Below are 15,435 nucleotides of genomic sequence, written 5' to 3' on the forward strand. Positions count from 1 at the left end.
TGAAACTCAAGGAGATAAGGATAATTCCTCCTAATCATAAAACCTTTAAAAATTTATGGTTAAGAATCTAATTAGAACTGGTCAGCATGGGCCAAGGTGACAGAGTTGTCATGGCAGTGGGGATTTGAAAGTCTGGTGTCATCTTGCTGTCAGTCAAAAGTCAAGAGGTGGACCTGGGCAAGACTCTCGGAAAACTTCTCTGGGATCCCCAGTAAAACTGGAATGTAGGAAAATCATGTGGTCCCTCTCCTTTCTGAGGGGACCCACTCTCTCCCTTGACAGTGTCCTCTTTCCCTTTTCCAACCCTTCAATTAACTCATTCCTGTTACCCTGAGGGGCATGTCTGAAATCTTTCTGACTTGATAGCAAGAATGGGAGTTTGAAGGGTGGGTGGTCTTTGCACTGCCTCAGTTCCCAGGAAGGACCCACCTTTATAACAACTTCACAGTCATTGAGGCTGTCACTGACTTACTATGAAAATTTGAGCAAGTTATCTCACCCAATGAGCCTTAAATTCCATTAGCAAAATTATTTCAATTTCAGAGCTACCTCCTAGAGTTGTTGGCAGGAGGAAATTAATGTATTAACAATAACAGCTATTTCTGAGAAGCTGCTATGTGTCACTATAGATGGTTTCCATGTATAATACAGCAACCTTTTAAAGATCAAGATAAAACTTACATAATGAAATTCATTATTCTAACTATTTTTTAAAAAAATTTTTTTGGTTGTAGATGGACACAATACCTTTATTAATTTACCTTTATGTGGTGCTGAGAATCGAACCCAGGGCCTCACACATGCTAGGTGAGTGCTCTACAACTGAGCCATAATCCCAGCCCTATTTTAACTATTAATTTTTTTTTTGTAATTGTAGATAGACAATATGCCTTTATTTAATTAATTTATCTTTTTTGTAGGTGGTGCTAAGGATTAAACCCAGTGCCTCACACATGCTAGGCAAGTGCTCTGCCACTGAGCCCCAGCCCCAGCCCCTATTTTAACTATTTTAAGACATGAGCTTCAATGTTTTAGCATAGTCATATTTTACGCAACCTTTATCACTAACTCCAGGACATTTTCATCACCCCCTCAAATGCTGTACCCATTAAACTGTCACTCCCTAGTCCCTCCTCCCCAGTCTTTAGCAATTTGCTTTCTGTTTCTATGAATTTGCCTATTAAGGACATTTCATATATATATGTGTAAAATATGGAATAAGTATGATTTTTACATACATATATATGAATATCACTGGAATTGTGCAATATATGACCTTTTGTGCCAGATTTCTTTACCTTGCATAATGTTTTCAAGGTTCAGCCTTGCCACAGTATGAATCTGTGCTTCATTGCTTTCTATCGCTGAATAATATTCAGCTATATGGATAGGCCACATTTTGTTTATCCACTTTTTTAGATATTTGGGTTCTTTTCATATTTGTCTATTATGAATAACTTTGCTGTGCATATTCGTGTGCAAGCTCTCCGGAACATGCTCATTCAGTTCCCTTGGGTGTATACCTAGAGGTGAATACTTTCAGGGCAAGGCCAGATCCTTTTCTGGAGCAGTTGCACCATTTTACATTCCTGCCAGCCACAAATGAGAGTTCTAATTTTTCCACATTCTCTCCAGCCTTGTGATCTTTTCTCTTCCTGAGCACAGCCGTCCGTCCTAGTGGGTGCAAAGCAGTGTCTCACTGTGATTTTGATTTGCGTTTCTCTGGTAACTCATGGCGTGGGGCATCTTTTCATGAGCTTATCCTTCTTTTGAGGAAGGCGTGTGGTTCGGTTGACAGTGGAGAGAACAGATTCAGAGATCTGAGAGGACTTGCCCAATGGAAGGAGGTGGTGGAGCTGTGTGGGACTTGGGTGTCAATATCTCAGAGCCCCATAAATGGTAGAAATAGGTCTGGTGTAAACCTGGTGGCAGGCGCTTTTACCACATTTTTTCCCCCTGCTCTGGGTGTGTTTATCCTTCGCGCCACTTGAGGCGCTGTACATACACAAACATCTCTGAGCCTCTCTAGGAATCAGGACTCTAAGATCAACCACTCGCCTTGCAGGTTGTCCCTCGCCTTCAGCCCTGTTTGCTGGCGGCGCCGGAAGTGCTCGGCTGTTTTTATTTGCCCCGCCTCCGGCCCGGAAATACTTTCTTGGAAAGATGGCGGCTGTGTCGGTGTATGAGCCACCGGTTGGAGGGTTCTCTTTTGAGAACTGCCGCAGGTTCGACCGTGCCCCGGGTCGCGTTCTGGGCGGGAGTGGGAGTGCGGTGCCGGGGTCGGAGCTGGGCCACGGCCACATCGGGAACATGCGAGCGAAGGGAGGATGACGGGGCCCGGGGCTCGTGTGACTCAGGGGAATCGGCCTGAACGTGGGTTTCTCTCGTGGACGAGTCGGGCCTCTCATTTGCCCAGTGATGCGGGACACAGTATCTGTCTCCCTCAGTTTAGGCGAGTCGTCGGTCCTCTCTGAGACGCTTATCTGAAAAAAGGGGCGATAGTGCTGATGGTGGGAGGATTTATTGAACAGATAGGGGTGACAGCAGATTATAGTTTTCCTTTTTCCTAGTTCCCAGGACTTCTCAGTGTGGTCTCTCCCATTAACTCTCTTGTTTCCACTTGTGCTCTCAGGAATGCCATCTTGGAGGCGGACTTTGCGAAGAAGGGGTATAAGCTTCCAAAAGCCCGGAAAACTGGCACTACCATCGCGGGGGTGGTCTATAAGGTAAGCCCGGGCAGGCTAAGAGCCGCGGTGACGGACTGATAACAAGAACCAGGCCACTTGGACTCCTTTGTCTCTTTCAGCTGGGTCTGGAAGGACAAATATTATAGAGAGAATCAGGAAAAAGTCTTTTAAAAGAGACTGCTTTTGCCAGGACGTTTTGTGTGCTTACAGGTGTATTCTTTCCTCACTTAGGATTTTGATGGGAGGATAATCTGCTCTTTCTTAAGTTACTTTAGGAAGCTGGATGGTGTCACGGGAGAGCACAAAATTTGGGGTTAGATCTCACGTTTTTATTATGCTTCCACTTTGGGGCAGTTCATGTTACTTCTGGTGGCTACACCTTTTCCATTCATCAGATAAGGATACTTCTTGCCTTAAATTGTTGTAAAGATCAAAAGGGATGATGAATAATGTTTCAGCTGAAAAGCGACATTTTTAAAAAACAAATTGGCAGAGGTGCCTATTTTAATGGAAAAATTTCTGGGACTTAACGGAGATTTTTCTCAGATTAGCTCTGGATTTGTAAGGAATTCACTGAATCTTAACAGAAAATGGGAGTGTTAATTCTTAACACCTACTCAGGATTCAAGCTGTAATGTTTATTAAGAAACCTTTTGTGGGGCAGTAGTTGTGGCTCAGTGGTACAGTGCTTGCCTATCATGTGTCAGGCCCTGGGTTGGATTCTCAGCACCACATATAAATAAATAAATAAAGGAAAAAAATCCATTGGCAACTAAAAAAAGCAGTCTTTTGTTAATCCTGAGCATGTAGAACACTATTTTTTGGTGCATTTTTGGTGGTATGGGATTGTGGGAGCAGGATATGACTAACATTGTTTTCCCTAACTGGAAAGGAGAACTGAGGCTTATATGTGTAAAATTGTTTAAAACTTTTTTTTTTTTTTTTTTTAAATAGGATGGGATAGTTCTTGGAGCAGATACAAGAGCTACTGAAGGGATGGTTGTTGCTGATAAGAACTGTTCAAAAATTCACTTCATATCTCCTAATATTTAGTAAGTATTGATTAGTTTGAGTAGCTCTTAAATTTTCAAATGTCAGGGATAAAATTGAACTTACTATCATTCTCCCCGAAACCTGTTGTTCAGCTTGTATTTTCTATCTCCTTAAAAGGTTATTACCACCTACCTGTCACCTAAGTTATTTACAAGTCCTCTCTTTAGTCTTAAGTTAATTTGGTAGCCAGTTCTGCCTTCTGTATCTTGAATCCATTTCCTTCTATCCCTCCCTCTATTAAGACTGACATTTGTGTTTTTTTCTCAACTGGAATATTGGAGTTGTCATTGTTACTCTTCTGCTCTACCAGACTTTGTAAAACACAAAGATCTGATTTTGTCCCTTTTCTTAAAAAAAAAAAAAAAAAAAAAAAAACTTTTCAGAAGACTTTTCACATTTTCACTTTACTTGTAGGATAAAGTCAAAATTGTAGCATGACATTTAAGACTCTGTACAGTGTCACAAAAAGATTACCTTTCAGCCTCTTTTGGCTGCCATTACCCCATGCTCCAGTTCCTCTTGACAGTAATTTCCTGAAGTAAAAGGATATTATTCCCTATTCCCTCGTACCCCTATTCCTGTTTCCCTTATTTCTAAGTTGTATCACCTCTGCATACCAGTCTCTTTGCTTAGAAATGCTCTCTTTTCTCTGCTTAGAGAGGGGTGTGTGTGTGTGTGTGTGTCTGTGTCTGTGTCTGTGTCTGTGTATGCCTATGGACCAAACCTAGGGCCTTGGACCTGCCAGGCCAGTACTCTTAATACCAAATACATCTTCCAAACCCCTTGTATAATGTTTTCATTCTTCCAAATCCAGTTCATAGAAAACCTTTTGTTAATGATCAGAACTAGTCTCTCCTCTAGTTTCTCAGAGGAGAAACTTATAAGTTAAACTTATAACTTATATACATAAGTTATACTTATGTTACTATACTTTATTATGTGGTATATTATAATTTTTGTTTGTCTCATCCACTCAGTTTGGGAATTAAGAATCAAATTGTATTTTCTATTTTAGGTACTGGGAATTGAACCCAGGGTTACTCTACCACTGAGCTAATTCCTAGTTCTTTTTATTTTTCAGTTTGAGTCAGGGTCTCTTTAGATTTCTTGGAGCCTTGCTAAGTTGCTGAGACTGGCCTTGAATTTGTGATACTCCTGAAGCTCCCGCTTCAGCCTCCTGAGTCTCTGGGGTTATAGGTGTGTGCCACTACACTTAGCCTAAATTACATTTTCTTTGTTTCCAGTGCTTGGTATTATGACTGGTATCTGGTAGTAAATACTTGGCAGATATTGAATTACAACACACCTTGCTTTTTTGTAGCACTGGATACATTTGTAGTATTACTAAAATATGCACTCTGTTAGGTTCATAGAAACCAGTGATTTTGAAATGTTCACTGGGCTGTAGAAAACATATTTGAATATAATTGGATGTGTATTCTCAATTTTGGGTTTACTTAAGATTGATTAGAGTAGTTGCATTGCAGATAGACTTAAATCCTCTCTGTATACTTGAACTCAGCTTCTAATTGAGACTCCTGGTAATTGAATGTCAGCTAAGTTTCTCGTGGTATTTTTTAGTTGTTGTGGTGCTGGGACAGCAGCAGACACAGACATGACAACCCAGCTCATTTCTTCCAATTTGGAGCTCCACTCCCTCTCTACTGGCCGCCTTCCCAGAGTTGTAACGGCCAATCGGATGCTGAAGCAGATGCTTTTCAGGTAAGATTCCAGGACAGGGATTTCTTTAGCATCTTTTTCTCATATGTTAGATACTTAGCCAAGGGAAACCTGGAAGCTAGAGAAAAAACATTCCGAAGTACACATTTTATTTCAGAAGTCAATTGTTATTAAATAAAAAGTCATTTTAATTTCAGAAGGCATTTGATAGTGAATTTAAATTTATAGGGTCTGATTCCCCCTCCCCAATAAATCACAGGCATCCAGGTGAGTAATTTCCTGAAGTAAAAGGATATTACTGGATAAAAGCAATCTTTTGTTCATGGTAGGAAAGTGAGAGCTGGGGGAACTTTTTTGAGTTTGTCCTACAAATCTCACCTCTCCACGTCCAACACACAGATGATTTTTTTTTTCTCCTTCTTTTAGGGGCTAAATAACAATGCAGTGAACAGTACTACTTGTAGTTGAGTGTAGTGAGTGAGTATGATAATATTGATATTATCTGTCTCTTTTTCTGTCCCTTAATTCCATTCTAGGCTCTGTGTTAAAGTGCTTTATGCCTGTTCCCACTTTATCCTTTAACTGTGAGAGAGGGGCTATTACTGTCTCCTGTTTATAAGTGAGCAGACTGAGGCTTATAGACATGTAGTGAGTTGGCTGAACTTCACCCTATGCTGATGCCCACCTATGAGTAGTTTTGTTTTTTCTTCTTTAATAATCACATCATTACTTTATGTTTGTGTAGGTTTTGACAGTTTTCACATCTTAAGTCCATTTTCTCATTTGCTGTATATAAGAGAGGCAGTACATTGCAGTGGAAGTAGGCTGGGCATTTAGTTTTGAGTTGGAATACTGACTTCTTTTGGGACCTGCCTCACTTTCAGTAGTTTTTTTTTTTCCTTATATGTGGAATGGACATCATGATACATGCTTCTAGAGATTTTTGTGAGAATTAAAGGAAAGCATGAATAGAAAGATGATGAACTGGTAGGTCATAGGCCATGGTCTTTAGAGGAGTTTACTTAGGTCACATGGCATTTAAAAAAAACAGTGGCTAATAATTTATAAAGTTGGAGATTTGAATTAAAAATACACAAGTTTCTGGCTTGGAAAAGAATTCAGAAAGATGTTCTGGAACTGAGTGGTGAATGTCACCTTAGATGTAGGAGTGCCCTGTCACAGTTCCTCCCTGGCTCAGTTCTCTCTGTTTCTTACATGGCTGTTGCCTTGAGGGTCCTCATCTACATGTCTTGCTCTGGCTTCTCAGTAGTGTATATGCAGCAAGGATATTAGTATAGTTTCCATTTTACAGATGAGAAAATTAAGACTTGGCGTCATGTGGGTAGGAAACCTATTCTACCTAATTCCTGCTCTGGCCGTGCTGAGCCTTTGTGTATATAATCATCATTATGATCCAGGAGAGTTGTTGCCAACCAGTTAAATTCTTAGCTGTATTGTGAGTGGAGCTTGTTGAAGCACACCTACTGAGTGCCAAAGACATTTGTGGATTTTAATTTTAAATACAAAGCTCCCTCTGGTGGCTAATGTGGTTCATTACATTTTAAACAATTTTCAAACTTCTAAAGTTGCCATAAATAAATATTGTATTTCAAGATTCCTTGCAAGGTTATTTAATGTGTTTAGCAAAATAGTTTAGCAAGTATTTTAATCATTCTTCCTGGAATATTTCAGGAATTCTGAAGTATTTTTTTTTTCAATGTTTTATCATTTTTAGGTTAATAACACTTTGTAAAAATTAAATTTTGTCAAATATTTTTGAGAGGAACATGTAAAAATTTAATCCAGGGTTGTTTAGTCTTTTATGCCCTGTTGTCATTTTTGGTGAGGTACATAGAGTGAATCAGAGTGGTGAAAGGGGGAAAAAGCCTAGAATTTTACTTTGGCACTTTGGTTCAAGTCCCTTCTACATCACTGCCAGCTATGTGACTTTGGCAGTTCACTCTATCTTTTCTAAACACAGTTTCTTTCTCAATAAAGTAAAGATACTAGTTTCTGGCTCTCTGACTTTTGAGGGGGAAAGGAATAAAGAAGCAAGGCTTATGATGGTGGGGCGGGGGGGGGTGCTGAAAATCTTTGAGATGTATTTTTTCATTCTATACTTATACTCTCATATTTACATATTAACAAGAATGGCATGCCATTGTGTGTGATGTTTTGTAACTTACTCTGTTCACTTAATTCTGTACTGTGCATCTTGTTCCTGTTAGTAGACAGCTTAGAATCAGGAGCTCTCCCCCTTGAACCCATGGAGGAGTTCTAGAGATCTAGAACCTCTTGAATTACAAAAAAACCTCTGTGATCTTGTTGGGGGAGGGTTCCAGAGTCTTAGTCAGTTTTTCAAAGGGGTCTGTGGAATTGTGTTTAAGAACCATGGATCAATATTATAATTTTTGATGCCTTTGGACCAGTTGCTCCCTGCCATCTGGCCTATGTTCCCTCTTCAGGCTTCCTCTAAGATTCTTTGCTAATATTGAATTTTTTATTTAAAAGTGGAAGATTCTTTTTGAAATAACAGTTTGGTAATCAAAATACGGGGGAAATACTGGACTTGACTAATCTGTTCACCAAATGCTTTTTGGTGTGTAGCTGTTTCTCAGTCTAAAACTATGACTTTTTGGTCTTTATGTTAATTTATTTGTATCAGTTTCAATGATTATATCATATGGCAAGTTTGGTGTGTGTGGGTTTTACTTTTCTTTTCAAGGAGGTAAGGCTAACAGCAGAGAAGTTTAAATTCAGCATCTTTATCCAGCATAGCATCTCTAATGGCAGGTGAACTGAATACAGGGAAAATAATACATAGAAATGGTAAATAAACCAACTGTGTAAAGAGTCCAGAGGAACAGATAATGTGACCAAGTGGAATGAGGTGGGAAATGTATTTCTCTGTGTTCCTGAAGAGGCACGGCTTTGTCCTATGGTAGGAGCAGTGGTTTAAAGGCTTTCATGGAGTTATTATTCATGTTTCTAAATGATGAAATGCTTTCCTTTTATTCAATGTGAGCTTATATCTGTGATTTGAGCTCAGAGGCAAGGTATTTTTGACATGAGCCATTTTCCTGTTGTGTCTGTGATAAGGTTGGTTTTTAGAAGAGCTGGGTAGCTCTTCATTGTTAACTCTGAAGGGGGCTTATCTGTTAATCACAGAGAGGTGTGAAGGCGACAGTGCTTGTGATCTTTGGAGTAAGCTAAACTTACTCTCAGACACTGAGCAAATACTTAATGTCTCTGGGTTGATTTTTCTCTTAAGTAGGAATGATAGTACTTTTTGGGGGCAGGGGTAATACTTGGGATTGAATCCAGGGATATTTTGCCACTGAATACATCCCCAGATTCTTTTTTTATATTTTAGAGACAGGGTCTCACTAAATTGGTAAGGCTGGCCTCAGACTTGGGATCCTCCCATGTCAGCCTCCTGAGTTTCTAGGATTACAGGTGTGGGCCACGAGCCTGGCAATAGTGTCCTTTTTTTAAAAAAATTTATATATAACAGCGGAATGCATTACAATTCTTAATTACACATATAGAGCACATTTTTCATATTATAGTGTCGTCTTTTAAAGGAGGCTGAGGCTGAGCTGAAATGAGGTATGTGGAGTACTTCACACAGTATACCGCATAGATGTCCCTCTAATGTTAGTTCCTTTCTCTTTTTTGTTCCCATAAAAGTAATAACCCCTTAATGAAACAATATAAGAAAAACTTTTTGTTGTCTGAATTCTCATGCAGCTTTTGATTAGGTTACAGTGGTGCCATGCAGACTGATGTTTTTTTCCTTATGCATACTCTCATCACCAGGTATCAAGGTTACATTGGTGCAGCCCTAGTTTTAGGGGGTGTAGATGTCACTGGCCCTCATCTCTACAGCATCTATCCTCACGGGTCAACTGATAAGTTGCCTTATGTCACCATGGGTGAGTTTGATGTTTTATTTATGTTTCAGAATTCTCCTATTGCCAGGTTTGTCTCTTTAAGTGTGGTATGTTTCCTATTAAAGGAGGCAGTGAAATTCAGTGCTTTGATAAATATTTATTGAATGCTTACTATGGATTAAACTTGATGTATGGCAGACAAAATTTAGAAAAATTCCTTTCTATGAGGAGTTTTTTTTTTAGAGGAAGCAGACAGTAAGCAACTATAAAATACATTTATAATGTTAGGAAGCAAAAATACTGGAGAAAAAAATGCTTTTTTCCCCTCCTTGTGTTTATTATACAGTGATATTTTACAGTAGTAATGTATTTTGGGGAAACTGGGTCAAGGGTATTTGGGAACTCTGTATTTCTTACATCTCTGTATAAATTTACAAAGATGAAAACAAAAAGTTAAAAGATACATATAGCATAAGAGTACTTTGGAGTGGTGGGCAAGTGAGAGGATGGAAGGTTGGGGTAGGTCTCATGATGAAAGTGAGATTTGAGTGGAAGAGCCCTCTGGGCAGATGGAAAGGTAGAGTTGAGGCCTCGCTTCTGAGCATGACTGGTATAGGCAGAGAGTGGTTTTCTGTTTTTTAAAGCTGTGAGTGACTGTGGTCCCTCTTTACCATTTAATGTCTGAGAAATCATGAGTTTTTGATTCCACCTTGAACCTTGATTCCCTCAGCTGTGAAATGTCAGTATTGCCTACATACCAGGTGCTTTTCATGACAAGGAGCTGTATATAGAACATCTGCTCCAGTGTCTGGCCTATAAATAGTAGTAAATCTTTTCAGATCAGCTTTTTATGTTTGTGTTTCAGCACTGCTAGATGAGAGAATTTTCTTTTAATGATCCCATTAACAACAACAACAACAACAACAAACCAGTGATAAAATTATACTTAGAAGGATTAGGACTTTTCAGACTCTAACTTTTTGTTAAATATCTGAGTTAGATGGTATAAGTCCAAAAATTTGAATAGTCATGCAGCTGGTATTTTTCCAACCACTTATGTTGTCTGGTTGTCTTGACTGTAGCTAGAAGTCTGCTGCCTTGAATATTGGAAATTGCCAATTTGAGACTTTGCTCTCCCGTTGTGTTATTTAGCTTCTTACAAGGTTTTCTACAACAGATGTTCCCTGTTTGTTGGAGAGAATGATTTACCCTCAGATACCATAGGGATGGAACTTTGTAATTATTTTAAAATGAAGATACTTAGAGTAATTTTAGAATTGCTTTATTCAAATGTAGTTTTTATTTCCATTAAAGTATTGCTTTTATGTCTCCCCATCTAGGACTTTTAAGTGGCAGTAAAGATAGAATAACCTTTTCTATTAAATAAGTAGTTTCATTATTTTTTATTTGAAAAATTTCAAACTTGGCAGAAAAATAGCATACACAGAAAATTTGACAGCATATAATGAATCATTTACCCAGATTCATCAGTTGTTAACATTTTACCTTACATACATAACATCATCATTGTCGTTATCATCATCATCATCATCATCATTATTACCATTATTTTTTGTGTTTGGAATCACTTGAGAGTAAATAGCTCCCCACCTCTAAATCTTTCAAGGAGTTCTCTTTCATTACCTGGATAAAATCATCAATTTCAGGAAATTTAACATTAGTACAAAGCAGTTTCATTTTTAAAATGGGAAAATTGAATTAGTTTCTTTTGTTTTTGAACTGTAATTTTTTGTAACACAAAGCTAAATTTAGGAAAAGTTGTTGACAGTGAGTAGTCGCACGGATGTGAGTCTGCTTTTACCTCTGAGACCTGCCTTTTGCTTTGTTCTCATTGCAGTGTTTTTTTTTTTTACCTCCCCAAGTGTGGTTTGACTTCAGAATGATGGGTGTACAGCTCTGGGTTTATGGAATACTTTCTTTTGGAAACACTCCTGCCAGGCATGGTGGTGCCTATAATTCCAGTAGCCTGGGAGGCTGAGATAGGGGGATTGCAAGTTTGAGGTTAGCCTGGGAAATTTAGTGATAGCCATTCTATTCTCAAAAGTAAAAAATATAGGGCTGGGATTGTGGTTCAGTGGTACAGTGCTCGCCTAGTGAGGGTGAGGCACTGGGTTCGATCTTCAGCACCACATAAAAATAAATAAATAAAAATAAAAGCATTGTGTCCACCTACAACTAAAAAAAAAAAAAAAAAAAAAAAAAGTAAAAAATATAAAAAGGGCTAGGAGAATAGCTTACCTGGGTTCAATCTCCATACTCTGCCCCCAGGCACCCCCAGAAACAAAGAAAAAAAAATGGAGCAAAAAAGAAACAAAAATTTGCTTTTGGGGGCTGGGGCTGTGGCTCAGTGGTGGAGTGTTTGCCTAGCATGCCTAGCATGTGTGAGGCACTGAGTTTGCTCCTCAGCTCTACATAAAACTAAATAATAAAGGTTATAAAACAATTTAGAAAGCGTTTGCTTTGTAATTCTAAACTGGATTGAGAAAGAAACAGCAGCAATGTCTGATTTAATATGCAATCACATTGTTTCTTTGAGATCTTGCGTGTTCATTCACTCATCTGTGTATTGAGTGCCTTCTGTGTAAAGGCACTATAGCAGACAGCGATAAATGGAGGGCCTTGCCTGCAAGATATTCATCATCTAATAGGAGACAGTGGTAGATGCCAACTGGGATAGTAGATAAAAAGAACAAAGAGTGAGTGGGGCTGTGGGAGAAAGGGTCACTTCTAAACTATGGTCATTTAGGAAAAGCTTCACTTCCCTTGAGCTGAGTCTTGAAAAGGAGAATAAGGCTGGGCGTGGTGGCACACCCCTATAATCCCAGGAAAATTTTAAGTTTGAGACCAGCCTGGGCAACTTGATGAAACCCTGTCTTAAAAAATAAAAAGGGGGCTGGGGATGTGGCTCAAGCGGTAGCGCACTCGCCTGGCTTGCATGGGGCACTGGGTTCGATCCTCAGCACCACATAAAAATAAAATAAAGATGTTGTGTCCACCAAAAACTAAAAAGTAAATATTAAAAAATTCTCTCTCTCTCTCTAAAAAAAAAAACAAATAAAAAAATAAATAAAAAGGGCTGGATATGTAGGTCAGTGGTAGAGCACCCTTGGGTCCAAACTCTAGTTCTGCCAAAAAAAAAAAAAAAAAAAAAAATCCCTTTACTTTTATCAGGTGTTTATTTAACATCATTTGTGCTGGGCACTGGGAATGTGGTGGTCATCACAGTGCCACTTCAGCACCTGTAGCCTGGTGGGCAGATGGACATTAGATGAACACACCTTAATCTAAAAGAATGCACAGTGATAATTCCCCTAGAGAAGAATGATAGTCACGAATAATAGGAAGGAGCTGGGCACAGTGGCACATGCCTGTAATCCCAGTAGTTCAGGAAGCTGAGATAGGAGGATCAGGAGTTCAAAGCCAGCCTCAGCAATTTAGTGAGGCCCTAAAGCATCTTAGGAAGACCCTATCTTTAAATAAAATATACAAAAGGACTGGGGATGTGGCTCAATGGCTAAGCGCCCCTGGGTTCAATCCCCAATACCAAAACAACAACAACAAAAGAATAATAGGAAGTAATATGTGGATGATTGATGTTTGGGAAGTCCTTTCTGAGCAAGTGACACTTTAACATTTTCTAATGAAAGTAGTTTTATGAACATAACAAAACACTCAAGAGGGACAAAGAAATGTTTGTTTCATGTTGTTCCTCCAAAGTTATCAATGTTAGGGTTCTTATTTTTCCTGGGAAATGTTTTATGGTACACCTTCACACAACCCTTTCTCTATGATCTATCATCTATCTGCATGCATATTTGTACCTTATGGAGTACACAGTGTTTCTCCCTTACAGTTAATTTGTTTTGAAAAGGGTTTATAGCAGTGTGTTTAGATATATGTCATTTCTGTAATAGTGATCGTATAGAATCACTCTCTGGCTATACCATGGTTACTGACCCATTCTTCTAGTAATGAATATTTTGATGCTTTGGTTTTCTTAGCTTTGCAACAAAGTGCCTTCATCTGTTTGCACAAGTACATGCTTGATTTAGATAAATTTGTAGTTGTTTAATTTCTAGATTGGGATATGTTCATGTGCCAGTCAGAATTCTCTGCTTATAAGCAGTAGAATCACCGGTGATTTAAGGAGAAGAAATTTTTTTTTTTTCAAAGGCTAGCAGGTCCTGGTTCACAACAAAGCTGAGAGGGCAATAACTGGGTTTGGGGCTAAGAATAGTGTAAAAAATCATGCTTCTGTATCGGCTTTGGCTGGTTGGGGCAGCTAGTACTGCACCTCAGTGGCCTCAGAGCCAGGGGTGTCTTCTGTTTTCCCTCTTGCTGCCAGAGGGCTCCTTACAGGAAAGGGTGGGTACTTCTGATTGGTCCAGTTCAGCCTCCCATTCTTGTGTGGGTGGAGTTCCCCAGACAGGAAGGAAATACAGCTGTTGGGCAGTCCCAAAGAGTGACAGATGATAAACTGTACAGTGCTTTATGCTTTTTTGAGAGCTCTTGCCAAATCCTAAAAGATAACTAGTTTACTCTTCCACTGAGAGAACACAAGGATGCCTTTCTGTTGCCGCCTTATCAACAATGGGTATTTTTGTCTCTGATAAAGTGAAACAATGGGAAGAAATAACATTTAAGCTAAGATCTGATGGATGAATAGGAATTAACTGCCCCACTCCTGCCCCCAAAGGAAAGGCTCTTTAGGCTCTGTATGATCTGTGTGACCAGGGAACAGGTAGGCCAGGGTTTGCTGGAGGTAAATGGGGGAGGGTAATATACAGAGGGAAGCAGAAGCAGCAGTGGGGAAGGATGAAGAGGAGCTGTGCTGTGAGTGTAGAGCAGAAGCGAAACTGAATACAGGCCTTACATGGGCCTGGTGCTGTAAGCTGAGCTGTTTGATTTTGTTCTGGAGGTTTCCACCTAGAGTTTTCAAGCCAGGTAGTGGTAGGTTTAGATTTGCTTTTAGAGCAGTCTGATAGCTGTAGAGAGCATTGGCATGTGGGAGGCTGGGGGTAGGGAGATGCATTGTAGCCAGAGATGTTGAGGATGTGATGGGTCCAGAGGCCGTAGGGATGGCCCCTGTCATTACAGAGACTTCCAGAAACCGGCCAGCTCTTAGGCTGGATCCTGGGTTTGTGGCATTGATTTTCCGTTTTCTTCCTCAGTGCCAGTCCCCTGCTGTCTCTTGGCTGCAGTGTTGCTGTAACTCCTCCACCCAGGCCACTTCTCTTTCCAGTTGATCCTAAAACCCCCTTTCCCGTTGCATTCCTGTTAAACCTCCATTGTACCTCCCTGAATAGCTACCAAGATGACTTTTGTCAGAAATGACTGCTGCCTGGAGTGTCTCCCCTGTCACTCAAAGTCTAGCCCCAAAGCCCTTCCCTCCTGGTCATTTAGGCTTGTGTTGCAAGTCCCGATTTGAGTACTCCAGCCCCTGCCAAACTCTTTTTTACCTAGCCCTTGTCCCTCTTGCTCCTTTAACACTCAGCCATCTCTTCCTCCCAGAGTCCTGCAACTCAATGAATATTTGATGGTGAATTAATTTTTTCATTCTCTAAACTTATTTGTGCCAAAGAACATCTGAAATTCAGCTGCTATTCATTGTTTGTTCACAGCACCCCTAGAGTTGGTTTAAATTGACTTCTGTTTATGTGGCCTCAGGTTAGCTGTAAGAGACTAGAACAAAGCATTGTTTGCAAGACATGTCCTTTTTTGGTCGTTGTTGAAGCTTAATATTATTTTAAATGTGAAACATTTATGCAGTGTCTCTGTGCCAAAGTCTGCTGGGTGCTGTCACATTATTTTCAGTTAAAATTCCGTGCAAGGGATTCTGTTATTGCTGTTTTATTGATGAGAAACCTAAAGCTTCGAGATATTTAGCAAATTAGCCAATATCATTCAGCCTGTAGGTGGCAAAGCTGGGATTTGAACCCTTGTCTCTGTTAAGCAAGCCCTGGTTCAACATAGCAACTATGATTTTATTTTATTTAGTAGTAAGTTTTGTTTCTGAATACTAAAAATATTAATCCAAATTCTCAATGGGCATTTTGTCCATATTTTCAATTGCTCTATGTGTAGATTTTGTACTCTGCATG

The 15,435-nt window shown here is 39.5% G+C and overlaps 1 protein-coding gene across 1 annotated transcript in view; it reads left to right on the plus strand.

Annotated features, from left to right (window-relative positions):
* The first annotated feature begins 2,078 nt into the window (after nucleotides 1-2,078).
* Psmb7 (proteasome 20S subunit beta 7) overlaps nucleotides 2,079-15,435 on the plus strand; it is a 55,717-nt gene continuing 42,360 nt past the window's right edge. The window contains exons 1-5 of the mRNA XM_015497603.2: nucleotides 2,079-2,225; nucleotides 2,633-2,726; nucleotides 3,642-3,739; nucleotides 5,322-5,462; nucleotides 9,240-9,355. Of these exons, the coding sequence (XP_015353089.1) occupies nucleotides 2,164-2,225; nucleotides 2,633-2,726; nucleotides 3,642-3,739; nucleotides 5,322-5,462; nucleotides 9,240-9,355 (511 nt within the window). The 5' untranslated portion in view covers nucleotides 2,079-2,163. The remainder of the gene's footprint in view (nucleotides 2,226-2,632; nucleotides 2,727-3,641; nucleotides 3,740-5,321; nucleotides 5,463-9,239; nucleotides 9,356-15,435) is intronic.

The sequence above is a fragment of the Marmota marmota genome, unplaced genomic scaffold, assembly GCF_001458135.2.
Source record: "Marmota marmota marmota unplaced genomic scaffold, marMar, whole genome shotgun sequence".
Taxonomy (NCBI): Eukaryota; Metazoa; Chordata; class Mammalia; order Rodentia; family Sciuridae; genus Marmota; species Marmota marmota.